The sequence below is a fragment of the Rhinichthys klamathensis genome, unplaced genomic scaffold, assembly GCF_029890125.1.
Source record: "Rhinichthys klamathensis goyatoka isolate OS25496 unplaced genomic scaffold, OSU_Roscu_1.1 h1tg000177l_1, whole genome shotgun sequence".
Taxonomy (NCBI): Eukaryota; Metazoa; Chordata; class Actinopteri; order Cypriniformes; family Leuciscidae; genus Rhinichthys; species Rhinichthys klamathensis.
In genome coordinates this window covers 1,032,251-1,053,381 of record NW_026606706.1, presented here as the reverse complement: position 1 = coordinate 1,053,381, position 21,131 = coordinate 1,032,251, and the positions used below count along the sequence as shown (strand labels likewise).

Sequence of the window (21,131 nt, the reverse complement as noted above, 5' to 3'; positions counted from 1 at the left end):
TTTGTGCAAATTGGATAAAAAAAATTCTCTCTTGTGTGTGTGTGTGTGTGTATGGAGGAAGTGCTTTGTGCTTTTTCTGGACAACTGTGACCTTTGATTGTTCATAATGCTCACTATGCTCTTTTTAAATAGTACTCATGTGCTATTCACAGTTATGACCAATGTGTGTGATTGTTTTAAAATATAAGGTTACACTTTATTTCAAGGTGTCCTTGTTACAATGTAAATATAAAGTACCGAGTAATATTCTTTCTTCAGTAAGCCTGATATCAACTACATTTGAAGCACACTATTCCGAGGACTGCTTAATACAGGTACTCAACTAATGTGAATGCGTAAGTAAATAATAAAAAAAATTATATTAAATATTTAAATATATTTGGGAGAGACTGTGTACCATTTTTTGCTCTTCCCGTGTGCTTTATCAACATGAAGTACCGCACTGATATAAGTGATATATCTATGATATACAGTATATATGTATATCTATATGATATATGATAGTGATTGAAATCCAAATCCTTGTGGTCACAATTGAGACATGTTAATACCAGGTGTAAATGGGAAATTATAGGCCCATATGTGTATACCACAGATGTGTTTTGAGAATTTAGTGAGCATATGCACGTTGGAATGAGAATCTGGGTAGTGTGAGTACTGCCAAAGAACATAAAGAGCACTTTAAAGTGTCTAGAGGTGATCAGATTTGATGCGTATTGCCAGGGAAACTGTCCTTCCTCTTCTCTCTATGTCTTCCTCTTGGCCATGCTGGATCGCAGCATCAGTGTGCACTCTAGTGGGACTTCAGGGTTGTCAATCATGCGTTGCCATAGCCGCTGCTCCTCGCCGCAGGAATCGTTCCAATCTACTTCTTTCCCATAACTCAGACCTGCAGGACACAAGCAGGTCATTTGATTGCTCTGTATGTAAGATCTAAACACAGAGATCTTAGCTGTACTGCTCAACTCTCAGACACCCACAGTGGAGTCATTTCAAAGATTGTTTAAAGAAATAAAATAAACTTATGTTAGCTAGCTAGGTGACAGTTTTTTGGCTGTTAGTGTTCAACCATTTTTTAAGCAATTCACACCAAAAAGCCCATTTAGTATATCACAGAGAAATGATCTAAATTAAAATTGCAACAATGGATTGTCATAAGGCTATTTTGAAACATTTTATAAAACAAAATATCTCGTCAAAATCAAAATGAATGAATTTACAATAGATGGTAAGTTTTTTAGTGTTTGAAAATAAGTCTCTTATGCTCAACCAAAGCCTGCATTTATTTCAACTAAAATAAAGGAGAAAACTGTAATATTGTGAAATATTTTGTATATTGGAATATATTTTTTAAATAAATGTATTTCTTTGAAGCTAAAGCTGAATTTTCAGCATCATTACTCCAGTCTTCAGTGTCAGGAAAACGTCATGGTTATGTTTGAACTATCAGCACATAAATATATCACTGTCCACATTAACTTTGTCAGCAATTTAATAGGGGTGTGATAGTCATTTCATTTTACACGTGAAGAGGTTAGCCAATCCTAATAGGGGTCATTTATTTATAGGAGTCTTAAAGGTATAGTAGAAAAATATTAAAAGGGCTAGAGAGGGTGGAAATTAGTCATGTAAACTGATTTTAGTGCAAGAAACTTTGAGTAATATTTGTAATTATAAACACTGTAAAAGGCCCCTTTAACACAACCATCAAAGAGAATCAAATGACTCGATCATGAGTGAGTGAAGATCTTAATAAAACATATTTGTAACAGTAAATTAGTTTAGCATGAATACAAAATGTGTTGCAGAAACTAATCCTTCATGCATCATTGATGATGGATTTAAGAGACGTTTAGAAAGAACATTACAGTGGAAATTATATTCAAGAACATGTGGGACTGAATGATTATCTTAATTTGAGTTAGAGAACATTGCACAGTAACGCACAATATCAAATCTGAACAAATCTGTCCTACTAATGTGGGAAATATAATTTGATGCTATGGTAAAGAAGTAAATGAAATGGACTTCCATTAGTGAATGAAAAACTATGTTTCAGGTTGTGCTTTGAACAGTTTGGCTCTTATTCCTGACAGAACTTGAGTATTTTGTGATTGACTTTCAAGTGTTGTTATTGTTAATTAAAACTATTTTTAAAAATCAGATATTAAAACATAGATATTAGATGAAAAACTATGTATAAGTTGAAGTATTAAAATTACTAAAACTAAAATCGAAATGAAAATAAATTAAAGCTATATTTTTTTTCTTCTAAACTTAAAACAGAAAAGCACAACAAAATGACAAACTTTTATTAGAATGAAATTAGAAAATATAAAAATAAAAGGCTAATTCAAAATATTACGAATTCAAAATACTATAATATACCCATTGTTTGCGTAAAACGCTGAATTTAGCATGTATGCAGATTTTGAAATACATACTGTGGATTTTTGATACAAAAATAGAGATTGACCTGAAAAAGGCTAAGCTAAAGAAAGACTGACCTGTCCCTCCCCCGAGCCGCACACCCCCCAGGAAGACGTTGCTGGCAAGCGGTTCCCTGTCCCACACTGTCAGCTCCAGACACACGCTGTCCAGATCACTGTGCTGCAGGCCGCAGTATGTGAAGGTGTGATTCCAGCGTGGGTTTACGGTACGCTTCACCACCGCGGTCTTGTGCTTTGTGCTTTTCTTGTCATCAGGCAGTAGGTATCTGATACACAAGCAGAAAACCAGGAGTGTGAGTTTGCGAAATGTATATGAAGAAATCAGAGGAATTCAGCTCACCCTTTGACGAATGGGTCAGAGGACCCTCCTTTAACAGCCGTTAGGTTTTTTGCCTCTTTAACCAGCAGCTCCACCATTCCTCCTTTAGGAAGTGTGATGGTCTTCTTCTTTCCCTTCAGAAATCCCCTTTTCACTGAGAAACAGAAGAGAGCTTGATTATACACTCCAGTATTATAAACAGAGAGCTTCTAGGAGCTCAAATAGAAGCTTTGTCGATGACACGTTAAACATATAGTGTCCCGTTACAATGTTTAAATCATTAGACCAGTAGTTCCTAAACTGGGGCGTCACAGAGGGTGTATGCGAACAAAATGCAGAGTTTTTGCCGTTTAATTTAATTCTACCCCACCTTAAAATTACATTAAAACCGAGCATGTATTTCTAACAGGCAAAATGCCGTAAAAGGTCAAATACATGGCATCCAATCAAATTACCTGACTGCATCCACACAAGCACTGAGCATGCTCCCTCAGCAAATCGAGCTACATCACTGTCATTCTCCGCATTGTACCTTTGTAAATGTACGGATTTAGCACTTACTAGCATGAAGAACAAATAATGTTGAATATTATCATTATCAATATTATACGAGCAAGAATGCAACTTTTCCAGTTCAAAAACAAAATGGTAATATTAAGTGATGTTAATTTTAAACACAGTATTGATTAATCTATTCTGCAACAAAATAATAGTTCCAACGAAATCCACAGCAGAACTGCAACACACAGGGGTGTTTCGTGAATGAATCTGAGGCTTTGAACGAATCCTGAGAGTCAATGTTTCATTCATAAATACAGTCACTTGCTTTGTAACTGAATGAATGGCTCAGGCATTAAGACACTTACAGCCACCTATTGCCGGTTTTAGTTTAATATTTAAAGGACAATTCTTTATTTATTCACCCTCAAGTTGCTCCAAACCTGTACCAGTTTGTGGATCCCATTGACTTTCACATTATGGCAAAAATACTATATACTAAAAACTATGGAAATCAATGGGGTCCCATCAACTGTTTGATTACCAACATTCTTCAAAATATTCTATATAAAATTCATACAGGTTTGGAACAACTTGAGGATGAGCAAATTATGACAGAATTTTCATTTTTTGGGTATACCATCCTTTAAAAGTATCACTTTGTATTAACCACCATTGCATAATCCTCTATTGAACATATCTTATTTAAAACATCTGCAGTAGAGTTTTTTTTTTTTTTTTTTTTGCTGTGTAAACTATTAGATATGTTAGATTAACGTACCTATCATAAAATTAACCTAGCATGAAAAGTACCTAGTTTTTAAAACAAAAATGTTTGTAAATTTACTTTATCCTTTTATCCTTTTTTTATTTTATTTTATATTTTTACCTTCTTTTTATAATATTTAAAATATGACACAAAGTGTTTATCAGGCAGCAAAGCGGCATGATATAAGACACAAATTTTCAAAAAATAATTAAATATAATACTACTAATAATCACAATAAACAATTCTTCCACTTAGTAATATAGTTAATTGTAACCTAACTCTAGGCTGTTTATGGCTTCGAGGCAACATCATAATTCACGATCAATCCATAAAGAAATTATTGCCACATTAATATTAAAATCATAAGTGATGTTCAGCCAAGGAAAATTTATAAGGAATATTTATTCAAATACTATTAAAAATGTGTTAAAGATTTTGTAAGCATATCATGTAGTTGTGCTTGGACATTTTTTTTTGCAATTTTTGGCCAGGCTGTCATACAAAGAAATTATGAACACATGCAAAACCCAGAGAAAGCCAACAAACTTTATTTTGCACAGTAAAATAAAACCTTTAGCTGTAGTTTGTCTTTTTTAGCCATATAATTTTTGTCAAAAAAAAAATACCTTAAGCAAGTTTAGTGTTTTGTTCCTCCCTCATATTTAAAATACAATTTAATATTTTTTGATGGTTTAATCAAACTTTAGGTTAATTAAAAAAAAAAATCCCCACTTTTTGCCACTACTTTAGGTCATAGGTTTTATCAACAATGAAAAGGTGAAAGAAATGAAATAGAAATTATTTCTAAGTCATACCTTGCACTTGGTCCAGAGGCAGGGAGACATTTCTCTCTGCAGGAATGTACTTCAAAACCACTGTAAGTTCCCCTTTATAGTGCATCACTGAGTCCACATAAGACTCATTCTGACACAGACACACACACATTTCAGTATCACACTTATCCATGTCAACATTTCTTTTTATCTCTCGCTGTTTCTGTTTGTGTATGTTCAGCTCACCCTAGGCTGTAGAGAGAACCATTCCTCTATCTTCGTGTCAAACTCCCAGGAGTCAAAGGTCAGCTCCGTCTCCCCCAGGAAGTTGTTGTGTCCAAAACGATCATGATGCCACACAGAAACCTGCAGTGTGCGCGTCTCCAGCTGAGAGTGACTGACTACATACTACTCAAAGGGACAGACAGATAAGAGCCTTTAAATCAATATCTCATTTACAATATCTCATCAATCTCAATAGAAAACCCTGTAAGGCAGGATTGAACCCTCTCTTACCCTCAGGTTTTCGTTGAAGACTGGGTTAGTGGTGTTGCTTTTGATGCTGGTTTTTCGCTTGCTTTGACGGGACTTGTCTGGCAGGAGATATGTTTTAATATAGCTGTAAACACACACACACACACCGATTTTTTTGCTTCTGTACAATATCGGTCTCTGATGCATCAGTATTAAATTGATATCTTAGACAACAAATAATAATTTGTTGATAATAAACAATACACATATAAGAATATATGTGAATACTGGACAGAGTTAGATTTCTTTACCTTTCAACACATACTGTATTTAATTATTAATATTTCAGCAAATATTTCAGAACATTTTCAGGAAATGTCAGCTAAATCAAAACTGAAAATGACTGCATTATGAAAAGGTCACCCATTTAAAAAAAAAAAAAAAAAGTCTTTCGAACTCTAAAAATGACAACAAAAAAAGTCCTTCCATGCACATTTTCTAAAGCCATAGACTAAAAATGAAATCATTAAATTACTGAAAATCAACTATTAACAATTGTTTCCGATAATTGAAATACAAGTTGAAATAAAATAAATATGATGAAAGACAATTAAACTGAAATAAAATATATGTTTAAGTTGAAGTACTAAAATGACTAAAACAAAAATAAATTATAGCTAAATATTTATAAAACTAGTGAAAAATTACAAAAGCACATAAAATTATTAAAACAAACTAAAATGAAAACAAAATATAAAAATAATAGCTTTAATAAATTTTTCAAGTGTATAAACAATACTAATGTAAAGAATTATAGAATTTACATTTAACATTATTACATTGAACTATCCTTTTAAATACAGTAATAGAAAAATATACTAATTGTAAATCTAAATGTTAATATATGGACACCCCAAATACATGCAGTGCAGGGATGCTCTGCCAGGGCTCAAAGTGAAGTGTATAGCTGTCTCTCTCTCTGTGTGTGTGGCCTTACGCATCCGTGCGCTGTCTCCTCTCATCCCCGGTTGCTAGGCAGCGGCACTCGCGGACGAGCACGTTTAGTGCCCCTGTTTTATAGCTGTAAGAGATGTTGAGCAGGATCTCCCCGGAAACCCGCACGTTGCCATAGTCCCCCGTCTCACTGTACACGCTCATCATACTGTTAATGCTGGTCTGGAGAGAATATAGGGAGGGTCTTTGGCTGTGCATCTTTCACAAGCTTGTGTTTAAATGTATGTGTGTATGTATGTGTAATACAGAAAGGCAAGAGAGAGAAACTGAAGCGAACACAGCAACAGACAGACAGACACACACACACAGCTGTACTCAAACACACACTGAACACTCACAGTGTCAGCATCTGAGTCAGGTACATTAAGGAAACCCCACTTTCTCTCCGAGGCAGGTGTGGAAGACTGGAATAAGACAGGAGAAAGACAGAGTAGAGAAGATTGACAGCATGAAGGCAAGCCAGGAAAAAAAACAGAGAGCAGAGAAGTAGAATAAGAAAACCTATTTAAATGTGACAGAACACAGATTGCTAGAGCCAAGAAGGAACTTTTTCACATTTGATTATTGATTATTAGCTGTTTAAAGTGACAGCTCACCTAAAAATGAACATTGTGTCCTATTTACTAACCCTGATGTAAATTTATACCCATTTGTACTTCTTTCTTCCATAAAAAGAGATTTTATTTTCTAGTAATGCACATTTCAGCAACCAAAAATATTCAGCTGAATTTTTGGTATTGGCGGTAGTAGTTTTGAGGGGACGAAACCATTGACCAAAAAACACCATTTAATTAGCATTTCTCAGTAGCCGAACTGGGTGACTAAAATATTGAGAAGTTTACTACGACTATGCCTAATTTATCACCTGAGAACACAAATCCCCAAACAGCATACCAAATTCAATGACCAAAATTAATTTACCCATACATACATTTTAGTTTGGGTTTCGGGCTAAATGAAAAATGTATTTTTGGTTTAGTTTTGTAAAAAAATTCATTCAGTGCATCGTTACTCTTTTCCATATAATGACATTGAATGGGAACTGGGGCTTTTGGGCACCAAAAATGACAGAAAAACCCAATGAAAATAGTATATAGGTTTTTTGAAGCCATACATTTTATGTAAAATGTAGCACAAGGCATATGCATTTACATGAAGACTAATACGATTTAAGAGCTATGGCAGAAAGCAAGATTTTCAACAAGTAATAAATATTGTATCATTTCTGTCTATTCTTTGGAATATTTTATATTTATACTTGGACTTTATCACACAAATTGAATGGAAGTGGTCCATTGGTGCTTTCGGTCATTCACTTTCACACTATGTCAAAGAGTAGCATGCACATTCTTCAAAACATCTTCTTTTGTGTTCCACAGAAGAACATCATTTAGATTTTGAATGACATAAGGGTGAGTAAATGATGGCAACTTTAATTCTGTGAAAACATGACTGTTTTGTTGTCAGTAAAAGCCTGTCTCTTTTCTTGTGAAGAGTGCTAAATGAAGAGGAAACACATCTGACTCATCTAGCTATTAGAGACTGCGTGTGAGCTACGAGTTATGTCAGCTGTTTTGAAAGAGGCCACTTGTCTTCATGTTTGCCTGAATTATTTCTCTTTGTTGTGTCTTAATGCACCACCTGCACCTGTATGTGTGGCCAATAACCGGGAACTATGACAATGATGCACTTTCAGTAGTTATTGCAAGTTTTATCTATGCTAAATTGTGTGTATATGAGATAGTGCGATAAAAAAATGCATGCGTGGGTCTACCAGGTGAGTCAACAAATTAAGTGATCTCATGTAACTGGATATTTTGCCAGGAGGAGGAAATGCTAATATTCACAAGGAGGATATATATTTATATTCAAAAGAATAGCTGGAGTTGGATAATGGAGAATAGCTGAAGTGGAACGAGTTTTATAGGGTAGGGTATACTTAATATCTGAAAAAAGAGGGTAAAAGCATTGGGTTTCTGGCTCCCCTTATATAAGGCACACAAATATAAGTCTAAACATACAGTACACAGAAAAGGGAACAAATATATTTTGTTTCAGTCAGACATTTGCACAAAGCCAGCAAACACACACTGCAGCAAAGCGCCTGTGATTATGTTGTTTTTTGTGTGCGTGTGTCTGTGTAAAACATTATACCATTGATTGCGCACTGCAGACGCTCCGGTTGGTTTTATAGTGTGCTGATAACACCGCATCAATGTCCTCATCCGAGTCCTAGAGCACAAACACTGCCATCAACGAATATCACATTGAAACAGCACTGCTTTTCTTTATGCAATCACTTCACTCAGTGATATGATATCATAAAAATCACATTACAGAAGGCTGTCTCTTATCATTTTAACTCCCTATCCGGAAATATATCTCATATCCTGCACACAGAAAAAAATGATGAACAAGATTGCAAGTGAGAAGTGGTTTAAGAGACTGTGGCTGAAATATACCCCATCGTTCAGTCCTGGAACTGAGCGGCATCGACTTATCAGAGGATCTTCACTGAAGCCCTCACCAGGATTACTGAGGTCCACCTCAGAGCGACTGCGATCTGTGAAGAACAGAAAATGAGATGTTCTGACTATTTTATATTATCTAATACTTAGGACATAGAGCGAGCCTAAGACCACAAGTGAAAATGCATTTATTTAGCAATTTTCGGAATATAATATTTACTTTTTTCATTACGAATTACATCATTCCCATAATTTAAGCAAAAGGTTGAACTGAAACACTAACACAAATTTTTATAATGTTTTAGTATTTGGCATGTTTGTGTAAACCCTGATGATCAGGTTCTCCAGCATGATATGAGAAAGATCCAAAAAGCATCTTGTGCTTTAATGGAAGCAACAACATCTGACAGTCTGTACAACAATGTTGTTCTCAACCGTTCTCAACAGTTGTTCTCAACCAGGGTGGGGCCCTCTAAGATGACTTAAAATTATTTTAAATAAGACTAAACAAACATAATAAGCTAAAGCAAGTAAAGGCAAACATATCAATATATTTTATTATATTTTAATTCACTGCTTCAAAAAAAAAAGTAATGTCAATTAGCACTGGTCTAAAAATGCTTATTTTAATTAGTGTCCTAGAAATAGAGCAGAATCTTGAATATTTCTACATAGATTTGTTTTACGTTCTTTTTTATTGATTTTTCAAGAAAATGTTTTACATAGTATAACAAAGAAAAAAAACATTAGAAAAAGGGTTAGGCATTCTGTTTTTGAGGTAAGTATTGGTTTACAAATTCAAAGACACTGACACTGTTTGTTTACATGACAGTATTTCCATTTCTTCTACATATATTTCTATTTTACATGTTGTAACTGTTCATTTCCATGTTTAAATGAGATTTTCAGTGTGGTCTCAGACTTTTGAATCCCACTTATTGCTTTTATATTTTTTTTATTAGAGTGAACTGATATAAGGACAGTTTCACATGCAAATGTTGTTACTGGTGTCATTGGCAGCAATAGATTATATCAAGTTGTTGCCATGGTGATACCTGATGAGAGGGAGGCTCTGGATATGGCGATAGAGGGAGTGCTGGAATCTTTTTGTCTCCGCCCATCCGCCATCTTTTCAGAAGCGCTGTCACTGCTTTGTATACTAGACACGCTCTCTGCTCCATCCGGCTGAACAAACACACGGACACGCACAGACAGTAAACACTGCTTTCTTGTCATGCACACAAGTCTGTATATAGGAATGCATATGTGTTATCGTGTGTTACCCTGTTTCTTGCCTCTGTCTGGGTTGGTGTTTTGACCATTTGTGCTCTCATGTTATTGGGTACCGTTGGTAACCCTGATGGCTCCACTGCAACCGCTCTCTTCCTAAAACACAGACACTTAATGAGAGTGAAACACAGACAGTCTTAATGAGAAGACACAGGCTTGAGTAAAACGAAATGCTAGCTTATTGCACTAAAGTATATACTGCCTATTATTTTGTGAAACAGTATGCAATATGCAATCATTTCAAACAGCGATATGCTACATTGTTGTCACATGACCAATACAATGCATGCTTAATGTTTAAACCATTGGTGATATTACTGGTTAATTTGTCACATTGCTAATGGTCGATTGTGTTACATTTAAGCAACTGTAGTAGGTCTTCCTGTTTTTCCATGCTTAAAGAAAAAGGCATACGCTGCACTGCATAATTACTATTAACTGCAGGAATTGTATCAAAGTAAGTGATTCCAAGCATAGCAAAGTCAAGCTCAATGGACTGTAAATCATGCCCCTCACCCTTTCCTGTTCTTCCCTGTCCTTATCTGGAATTGGGACGTAGGCGATCTCTCGTACTGTGGTGTGGATGATCTCTCCCTCTCTGATGGTCTGGGAGAAGAGCCTCCATCTCCATAAACAAAAACAAATATTCATAATAAGAATATCAAAGCCGTTAAGCTAAATACACAGTCCTTTGACCATCTGTGTATTATTCAATAGTGACCAATAAAGTTTAGGTAATTAAATTTGAGTATTTGAACACGGTATTCTGCTCAGGGTATCGTGTTATCAGATGATAAATGAAACCAGTTGTAGTAAAGTTCTTTGGCAACAATATGTCAGCTGAACATATTTGCATATTGCTTCTTTAGCATCCTTTTTGGTCATGGTGAAGTGCGTCCACACTGACATGTTCACCCGATGTTGCTTATCCACATTGTGTGCATGAAATAGTAGATGCTGACATGATCACTGTTCCGTCAATGTTTTCGGCCCTTCAAAACTATTCTGGCTGCAACCAATTTTTTTAGCGTTTCTTCTGAATATTTTCGGATGCTGAAATTTTAGGTGCATCACTATTAATTAACACAAGAGACAAAACCTGATCAGACTTGTACTTTTTTGTCAATGCTGCTGTTCACCTGGACATGAACAAACAAATGATAATATATTTATTTTTTATACACTGAAACATGTAACTATTCTAGTTTTCAAATCATTAAAAAGAGCCTGGAGAGGAAAACTTTACATTATGTCAGGGCTGAAATTGTGTAAAATGTATGGCAATATTTCCAGGCATTGGTTGATGGATGTTTGTGTTGACACAGACTCTGAGTTGATCTCACCTGGAGGACTGCTGAGGATTGACTGTTTGACTACATCACTGCTGGGTACACTGACATGTTGAAACCTCTTGGATCTCTCTTCCAGAAACCATTCTCCTGTAACCACCTTCAGTTCCCTATGACAGCAAGCCACAATTATAGAAGTGACAAGCATAGCTTAATTGGTTCACCTATTAAAGAGCATATGAACTGCAATTTCCCATACTGCGTCGAAACATTTCCAATTGAAATAAGTTGGTGCAGAACATGGATTAAAAGCCAAAAAAAATTATTTCATGGTGTCTCTCATCTTTTCAGAGTATGTATGGATGTTCTGTGTGACTCACGCAGTCTTTGCACACACAGTGCATTTGCAGTTGCTGCCTGGAGGTGTAGCAGTGCAGAAGTTGCACATCCGCCGATGACAGTTGGTACACACATTACCCCTCTGCAGGATGAGACCCAGCGCACGCAGACATACGGCACACTCACGCTGATCAGCTGAACTACGCCGCCCGGCTCGCTTCAGTTCCAAAAGTTCATTTTTCAGCTTCCTGTAGAGGCACAACTGGCATGACTGTTGGGGAGTAACTAAACGTAGCAAGCAACCCTATAAATGAACTACAGTAGGTCTGTTTCTTATAACACGGTTTATCTATTCCAAAAAGAAGCTGAATTTTCCACAGAAAATCCACAGATTTGAGTCGCTACATTTTAAGTATTTTTTAAGCAGAACATTTAGTTTATTATTATGTGTTTGAAAATAGAATGGTGCATCAGTTACTGTCGGGAAACTGTCCCGTCGCATCCAGTGTAGACAACATCACTGATTATAATGAGTTCTATTTGCTTTTGTCGTTCTGCAATATAATTTAAAATGATCTAATTGAATAGTTATATACCTATTTTAAGTAGCTTCAGTGTAGTTAGCTATTCTATAAACTTTTTAAAAAAAAGTAGCTAACTACTTTTGCAGAAGAAAGAAAGAAAATGTCTGCTTGTGATGATCTGCAGGTGGAAGACGTTACCTGATGCGTTTCTCCTCTCGTTTCCTGACCTTCTCGTCTTTCTGGAGAACACTGAGGATCGTCTGCTTTTCGTGCTCCAGAAGGAAGGACAGATTAAGGGACCCGGTTGTCTTCGCCATGACCATTTAAAGAACTGCTCACAGAGCTCAAGGAAAACTCAGCCAATAAAACTGGCCACAAACCAATCAAAATGATGCTTCATGAATGCAGCTTGAATCCTTATGAATTAATGAAGGATTGCTTTGGTACATCTACATGTCGACACAAAGGTCATCTGCCCGCTCCTTCAGGCGATAACCTTCATCTCAGCAATTGTGTCAGGTCTTGTGATCCTGTTGGTCAGTGCATTAACCCTTTCACCTGCTGAATGCCTGCAAGAATAACATCCATATAAAAAAAATCAGTGATCAATCAGGGTATTTTATGTGTAATACTTACAATATACATGGTAAATCATGATTCATGTCTTCTGACCAAGTTAATTGTTCATGATCTTTTAAAAAAATAGAGTTTAATATAATATAAAGCATAGTTACGTTCAGAAATAAAAAAGATGCGCCCAGTACAAAAAGAAAAAAACTTCTATTGAAAGAAGTTGAAAAAAAAAACTGATTCTGTGTTTCCATCAGTCTGCCTGCAAGGGTCAAAGAAAGAGAGGGTAGAAAATTGTAATGAAAAACCTATTATTACTCTTTTCAAAGCAAAAAAAAACTAAAAAAAAAAACATCCACTTTGGCTCACAAATATCCTCAAGAGAAATTTTACAAAAATGTATGACGTGACCACTTTAAAACTATGATTATGCCTCTCATTACAAACATTAAACACAAACCAGTATCTAAATGTAGGAATTATAAAATATAATAGAGCACATTACATACAGTATATGTATAGCAATCCATATATATATATACACACACATGTATATCCTTATATGTATATAACAATAATTTAGAGACAAAATCAAGCACTTTTTATCTATCTGCTGCTTTGTTAATAGACTGACAGTCCAGATGTCAGTATGAGAGCCCAGCCAATCCGATACAGCTACAGCTACTAGTCACCATTTAGGTTTTTATCTAAAGCGACAATACACTAATTGCAGTGGCAGTCTGCCAGCGGCAATCTGAGGTGAAGTGGCTTGCTGGAGAGCACAAGAGTAATAGAACAGGGCAGTAATCACTGTACATCATGCATACTTGGGGCTGAACCTACAACCTCTGCATTAATAGCTGGCACTTTCCACACGATAATAGGGCTTGAAATGGATGAAAACGTAAAGTAAATTAAATAATGAAATCCTACATCCTTGGCAGTCGATTTTCTTTTTATTTGGAATCCACTAAAATACAATAGAGGGAACATCATGCCATAAAAGGCGTGCCTGTTGTCTAAATTGTGCCTTACATTTTTGGTAAAAGTTAATCATTACATATATGATATTCACAAACCATTCAAGAATGTATATAAATTGTATAATTAATCATTTATTTTAACTTTTAGCTGAACTAATATTCAATGCTACTATTAATAATGTATATTACAATATTTTAATGATTATTATAATAACATTATAATATCATATTCATGTTTTTTTTTTTGTTTTTTTTTTAGACTCCAATCCATAACCATTTTAATCATGCTCAGTTGTCTTTACTGGAAACCCCATCAAGACTGAAGCATTTTACTGGCCTGGATCTGTGGAGGACTTATTCATTTCCTGTTTGGAGAACTGATTATGGGTCATATCCATCTCTTCTGTTTGCATGAACTAGGTTAATATATAGCATTTACTGCATGTGTGTATGTTGTTATCTCATTTTTGTTGCAGGTTTGTTTGAAATTAATAGAGAATGACAATGTACAGTACACCAGTGTGTGTGTGTGTGTGTGTGTGTGTGTGTGTGTGTGTGTGTGTGTGTGTGTGTGTGTGTGTGTGTGTGTGTGTGTGTGTGTGTGTGTGTGTGTGTGTGTGTACGACTTGCTTTCTTCTATGTTGCCTGTCTGACAGAATCTGATACACCATGTCTAACAGGCCAGCCTACATAATCAGAACCTTCAAAAGCTGTTTTTCACACCATCATTTACACTTAGAAAAGCGTCTGCCATTGGTGACACAACCACATACGTACATGTGTCAGTGTGTCACACACAGGTGACAAATTATTTGTAATGTCGCAGCCAAAAATCGCTTTAGACAATTCCATCTGTGTATGTTTGTGTATTTGTGTGTAACTGAGGTTATTGTTCGATTAAGTGTCTGACTCAACAGGAAGACATGGAGCAAAATTAATTCAAATTTCTCATGCGAGAACTGTTTACAGGGACACACAATACATGCAGATTAAGAGTGTAACTTCAGTATCTCCGCTGAGGCAAAGGACAGCATGTGCCCGCAATATCTAGCAGCACTACTAATTAAAAAACAAGCTCTTCTGCGTCTTACTGCCGTCATCGTCAGGCAGTTGTTATATGCGTTTGAGTCTGAATGTTGGAGTGCTCATTATACACTCCTAAGGCAAGGTGTAGCCTACTGCTGAGATGCTTCAATAAAAACTGCAGGGTTACAAAAGGTGTGGTATCTCCCTGGATCCCACCCTAAGTACACACATTAGTGTACACAAAGCCCTGTATAAACACACCAACACACAGTTCTCTTACGTTGTTAAGCAATATACACTAACGTTCAAACGTTTAGGGTCAGTGATATTTTTTATGTTTTACAAAGAAGTCTCATGTTCACCAAGGCTGTATTTATTATGTGGTGACAAAGCTGGATTTTCAGAAGCCATTTTTCCAGCCTTCAGTGTAACATGATCCTTAAAAACATCATTCTTATATGCTGATTTGGTGCTCAAGAAACATTTCTTTTTATGTTAAAAACAGTTGTGCTACTTAATATTTTGTGAAAATTGTGATGGATTTTTTTCCAGGATTCTTTGATGAATAGAATATTCAAAAGAACAGAATTTATTTTAAAAAGATTTTTGTAACATTGTAAAAGTCTATTGTCACTTTCGATCAATTTAATTACTGAATACAATAATACATTTCTTTAAAAAGAATTCCAAACCTGTGTTTACACTGTTATAGGGTAGGCGGCGCTATGACACATCTTCTGAAATAGTACTGAATCTTCTGATCAATACTATGGAAGATTGTTTCCACCACAGAATAAAACATTTTTAAAGATAATTGCAACTTTTTATCTCACAATTGCGAGATATAAAGTCAGTATTGCGAGATATAAACTCACAATTACGTGTTGTAAAGTCAGAATTGCGAGATATAAACTCGCAACTGTGACTTTTTTTCTTGCAATTGCGAGTTTATATCTTGCAATTCTGACTTTATAACACGCAATTGCAAGTTTATATCTCACAATTCTGACATCTTTTCTCAGAATTGTGAGATATAAACTTGCAATTGCGAGTAATAAAGTCCAATTCTAAGGGAAAAAAGGCTGACTTTTTCTCAGAATAGCGAGTTATCTCACAATTCTTACTTTATAACACCCGATTGCGACTTCATATCATGCAATTCTGACTTTATATCTCCCAATTGCGTGTTATAAAGTCAGAATTGCAAGTTTATGACTATATAATTGTGAGAAAGAAAGTTGCAATTTCCTTTATTTTTTATTCTGTGGCGGAAACAAGCTTCCATACAATACACAGGTGAAGAAGAAGCAGAAACCAGCAATAGCATTTGTAAGCAGATGCATGTAAAATAACGCAATCATTAACATTAAACAGAATATAAATCATGAAACTTACCCACATTCAAATTTTGATTAAAAAAGAATGCATGAAGCTAAATTAAAACAGTTTTTTTGTTTGTTTAAAAGCAGAGGGTCTGACCTTTCTTTTGATGCATGTTCAGATAGCCTATTCATACAACAATAATTCATGGGGGCCATGAAACTTTTGTGAAAATTATCAAAAATGCTGGCAGGGGAAAAGAGTTAAGACACACAACTATAATGACACTAGATAAAAACAGTTAATTCATTTGTACCTCAGGCTCTAGTGCACATGAAGACACCAGACAGGAATAATGCTGCCTTCTAATTCTCCTGGGAAATTCGTATTTACCAGCTCGGAAGTCATTATTATGATGTGATAAGTTGAAAAGATTATGGTGGGGACAAAATGATAAGATTTCATATTTCTTTATCTCTTTAGTTACTGACAAAAGACAGGAAGCTTTTCAGCCCTAGTGCAACATAATGAAGCGCAATGGATGCGCATTAGGTGTGTAATTGGTTATTTATCTGTGTATTTTAGCTTTCTCATGCTGAAATGCAGTTGCACAAGCCTTATTTGTATTATGCATCAACAGTACGCTGAATGCATGCAAAATAAACAGTGAAGTCAATATTGAGCAATGTTTTAATTGTGACATGACTCACAATCCTGATTTTTCCACTGGTATTTAAGACACTGTGGTGCTGTTCATGTGTAAATATGATCATCCTGACATGACCTGAAAGCAGCATGAAAGATGACAACATATTGCAAGAACCATGGGAAATGTAGTTCAGTGCATAAATCTCAAAAGAACAAGTCAACAAGCTGCCAGTCCATCTCTCAGCTCACAGTAATTACTCCTCTAATGATGGAGACACATTCACCAACAACACCTGGCTTAATGGAGATTAATTTCATGCATGTGTTATGCCTTACAGAGAGGTGCATTAGCATAATAAAAAAGGGACACAGAGCTATGAAATGCAGATTAGCAAGACAAATGTGAGTCTTGGGTAAGTATAAGTGGACAAAACAGAATTTGGTAAAAAAAAAGCTTTTTCATCCTATGCACCAAATGTCTGGAATGAACTCCAAAACACCTTACATTTAGAATCACTTCCATCTATTCATATTTTTAAAAACCTTTTAAAGTCAACTTTGACTGAACGGTGTAATTGCTTTTAACTAGGTACCCTTTAAATTATATGTTTGTATTTACTTAAGTTAAACAAAATGTCTCGTTTGTATATGTATAGTCTATGTATAGAGATTTGTTGTGTAGAATGTAATTTTTTTGTCCTGTCTTTTTTAATGTTTTTTTTCTTTGCAACTTTTTGGCCGCCTATCTTGGCCAGGACTCCCTGGGAGAAGAGTTACTGTAACTCAATGGGACTATTCCTGGTTAAATAAAGGTTAAAAAAATAAAATAATAATAATAATTATGGTAGTGGACAACCGATAAGAGATTTTCAGTAGCCAATGGCAATATCAAAATCTAGAGAGCAGGGTGGCTAATGGTAAACATAATGCCAATGCACATGTTTATTGTAATTTAATGGCAGAAATTACATTATTTTACACAATTTGTTACTCAAAGAGCTTTGTGTAAAGAACACAAAGGGAAACAACTTCTGTTTATCACCAGATGAACATGGTACATCTCCAAATCACCATGCATGGGAACAAACTTATAAAAGTAGTAGATGTAAAGGAAATGTTGTTTTCAGCCCTCCATACATTTTCAGATTGCATATGAAGTATGGACTAATGGACTAATGACATGCAATGTAATTAAATATAATGATGTTGTTCTCTCCAGCTGTGCCCCGTTGAATCTTTAATGCATGCCTCTTCTTTAAACACATACACACAAATCAATACAAAATGTCACTTATGGATAGTCAATTGTTAGTGTTAAAGTCCTTCAGTAGAATGATATGTGCAGTACATCTCAGTCAATCATATGAGAGCACAATATATTGAGGTATATTGTCTGAACATGACAGATTTTGGTCCTGCTAACTATGAAGTCATCCCACATTCTCTTTTTTCAAGACCAGTGCACATTAAAATTAGAAAAAGGCCTTAAAAATTTAATGAGTTTGCTTTCAGTCTTTTTTATGAATTTTATTTAGTTTTTATGATCCTGCTGCCACTAACGTCACTGTCTATATAGCGAATTATGTTAATATTTCTATCTTTTAGTGAAGATAATAATACATTTTCTGTGTGACCAGTATGTATCAGTCACTCTTTTACAAAAATTATGATTTTACAGTGATTTTGTATGGGTGGAATTGTGCCTCAAATACACAAACCGTGTCCACACAGCCAACTTTGTTTTGTTTAGTTTTTTTTGTTTTGTTGTGATGGTTGAAATTTGTTGCAAGAGCCATCTGTGAAAGGAATTCCAAAGAAAAACAGAAATGCAAATTCTCACAACTGCAAATTCTTTAATATCTTCATTGTTTCTTCTAGACTACAATATTAACACTCTGAAACCTCTACTAGTCTCTGGTGGAATGAGCTGCCAACCTCCACCTGATCTGCTGAGACATCACAACTGAAGACATGTCTCTTCTTTAGGCACTTAACCAGGGCTGGCATCTTAAGAGTGAGAATTATGGATTTTTCGGGGAGATGGGGGTGTTTATAAAAAATAAAAATAAAAAACTGTGTATTGTGATTGTCAAAACATTTGGTAACTGAACATAATTTCATTACCAACAACATGTTACACGGTACAATGACTGGTACTGTGTTTTTATTAGGGCTGGGTTTTGACACACATTTCATGATTTGATTCATAAACTTGCAATTCGACTTGAATCTCACTTCAATGTTGATTCGATAAATATCAGCTACAGTACATGGATAGGGAAAAAAGATTCTCAACTAATGCTGTAAACTATTCAGGTCAGGGAACCCTGTCTGCTGGTACATAAAATTAACAACTTATGTATACAATTATAAGGAAGTTTTTTATAATAAAAACATTATAAGAGTGAAAATATAATGAATATGTAATATAGTGCATTTATTTAGCAAAATGCTCCTCTCTCTCACGCGCAAATGTTCCCCTGGCCAGTCAAACTGATTTGCTGTTCCTCAGCTGCCTTTTATCTTGATTATGCCTCACTCGGGTATAAATAGCTAAAGCTTCTGAAAACAGAAGTGATTTACTGTATGTTGTTGCTCATAGTACACAAAAGACATACCACGCCTTAAACCATTACCTACCGGCATGTGACATAAGGCTGACACGCTTAGAGGCATTTTATCCATCACTGCTTTTGTCACCTCCGTAAATAATTAGGGCTTAAATCTGCGTGTATAACTTGCACTCTTCCACTCATGTGAGTAGGCACTTAGTTCAGTACACCAGCAGGAAGTCTGTTCTGGTTCTCAGTGTGATTACCACTGTAACAGCAATAAAAAAAAGACAGATAATACTTAACAACAACATACAGTAGGCTACTAGTGGGCCGGTTTTGCATTCATGATGTCATAATAGCCCTGGACAGCTTTCCGCTTGGTATCATACTAAAGGATAAACACGGTGCACTGGCATGTGCTAAAAGCTGTAATCATGTGGAATAGCATCTTATAGATCACCTTACAGAAATCCTCACTGTGCACGATTATATCCCCCCTCTCTCTCTCTCATATAGCCTATAGGCAATATAGAGGAAAGGTCGGCAAGTTGATTTCTATAATGCATAAATTGCTTAATTGAGCACTGGTTTTGTATGTTGGATTCAAACAACTACTTTAAAACTAAATTAGGTAAATTAGATAATTTCATTTTGTAAATTATATCCTACGTAAATATAAATAGCCTACCATCATATATTTTTTTTAAATGGTCAAATGGACACAATAGAGCCACAATGGAACACATTAAGATATTGTGTCCCTAGGACTTTAAGGCATGCATGAAATTCACTTTCAAAAATAAACACCCCAATTAATTTTCACTGTGGTAAAAAGTAGGACAACTAGCCTCATGTAATATGTGACTGATATGTGATGAGATGTTCAGCGTAGCCTACAATGAACACCACCGATTAGATTGTAGTGGCACTTTTGAACTTTAACAAAAAATATCCTACACAAATTTGAAAACGACTTCAGGCTGGCTCGAAAAACAATTACAAAAACGCTCTGCTGCATTGCACCTGTTCAAACACCTGGTGAGACGACATTATATGTGCAACACAACAGCGTTAAAACTGGCTTGTTTGTCAAGGGATATCTTCTGATTATGACTTTTGCGGGGTTTAGAATGTTTTAAGATGATGTAACCGATATATAAAGAAGATATCCTGTTAAACATGAGAGAATGGGAGCATTGAAGTTCCTGCGTCCATCTCACCTTAAAGCTGCGTTATTCCCTCAACCCGCATACATGAAACACACCAGGATATAAACTGTTGTCCTACCTGCCGCAGCATTCGTACATGAATATCCTGTGAACTGCAGTGCTGTTACATGGTCAAGTCAAGATCAGTTTTGTAGTGGTGTGTTCATTGCAGCCCGAGCTCCGAGCGCGAGGCAAACCCCCCCACGCACCCTCCGCTGGAGATGTTCATAGCGTGGGCGGAGTTTGCGCTTCCACGGATTCCCCGTGACCGTGTACACACACACACACGCAGTCTTTTACGTGTCTGCATCATAGGACTGCCATATACTCTCCCAAACTGTTTGCAACTGAGACTAGAGAGGGAACATCCTCAACATATTAGTCAGACAGACAGACAGACAGACAGACAGATAGACAGATAGATAGATAGATAGATAGATAGATAGATAGATAGATAGATAGATAGATAGATAGATAGATAGATAGATAGATAGATAGATAGATAGATAGATAGATAGATAGATAGATAGATAGATAGATAGATAGATAGATAGATAGATAGATAGATAGATAGATAGATAGATAGATAGATAGATAGACAGACAGACAGACA

The 21,131-nt window shown here is 35.6% G+C and overlaps 1 protein-coding gene across 3 annotated transcripts; it reads right to left on the bottom strand.

The window, feature by feature from the left end:
* Positions 1-487: 487 nt before the first annotated feature.
* Positions 488-20,787, bottom strand: sytl5 (synaptotagmin-like 5). Of its 3 annotated transcripts, none has more exons than XM_056260702.1 (17): positions 20,598-20,787; positions 12,407-12,777; positions 11,726-11,932; positions 11,400-11,515; positions 10,573-10,681; positions 10,050-10,152; positions 9,822-9,951; positions 8,761-8,861; positions 8,453-8,530; positions 6,637-6,702; positions 6,282-6,460; positions 5,327-5,429; positions 5,057-5,218; positions 4,853-4,961; positions 2,791-2,923; positions 2,508-2,716; positions 488-889 (listed from the first exon to the last, which is right to left on the bottom strand). In XM_056260702.1, the coding sequence occupies exons 2-17, from the start codon at positions 12,529-12,531 to the stop codon at positions 747-749; spliced, it is 2,073 nt and encodes a 690-aa protein (XP_056116677.1). In that variant the 5' UTR covers positions 12,532-12,777; positions 20,598-20,787; the 3' UTR covers positions 488-746. The 3 variants fall into 3 exon arrangements, with proteins under 3 accessions (XP_056116677.1, XP_056116678.1, XP_056116679.1); XM_056260703.1 differs by lacking the exon at positions 20,598-20,787 and adding an exon at positions 15,150-15,332; XM_056260704.1 differs by lacking the exon at positions 6,637-6,702.
* Between the last annotated feature and the right edge of the window lie 344 nt (positions 20,788-21,131).

Bases quoted from the DNA above. Each gene is read 5' to 3' on its own strand.
- sytl5 (XM_056260702.1), bottom strand. From the start codon at position 12,531: ATGGTCATGGCGAAGACAACCGGGTCCCTTAATCTGTCCTTCCTTCTG. The intron at 10,153-10,572 runs GTGAGGGGCATG...TCTGTGTTTTAG, and splicing joins ACAGGGAAGAACAGGAAAGG to GAAGAGAGCGGTTGCAGTGG. The intron at 6,461-6,636 runs GTGAGTGTTCAG...TATTCTCTCCAG, and splicing joins CTGACTCAGATGCTGACACT to ACCAGCATTAACAGTATGAT.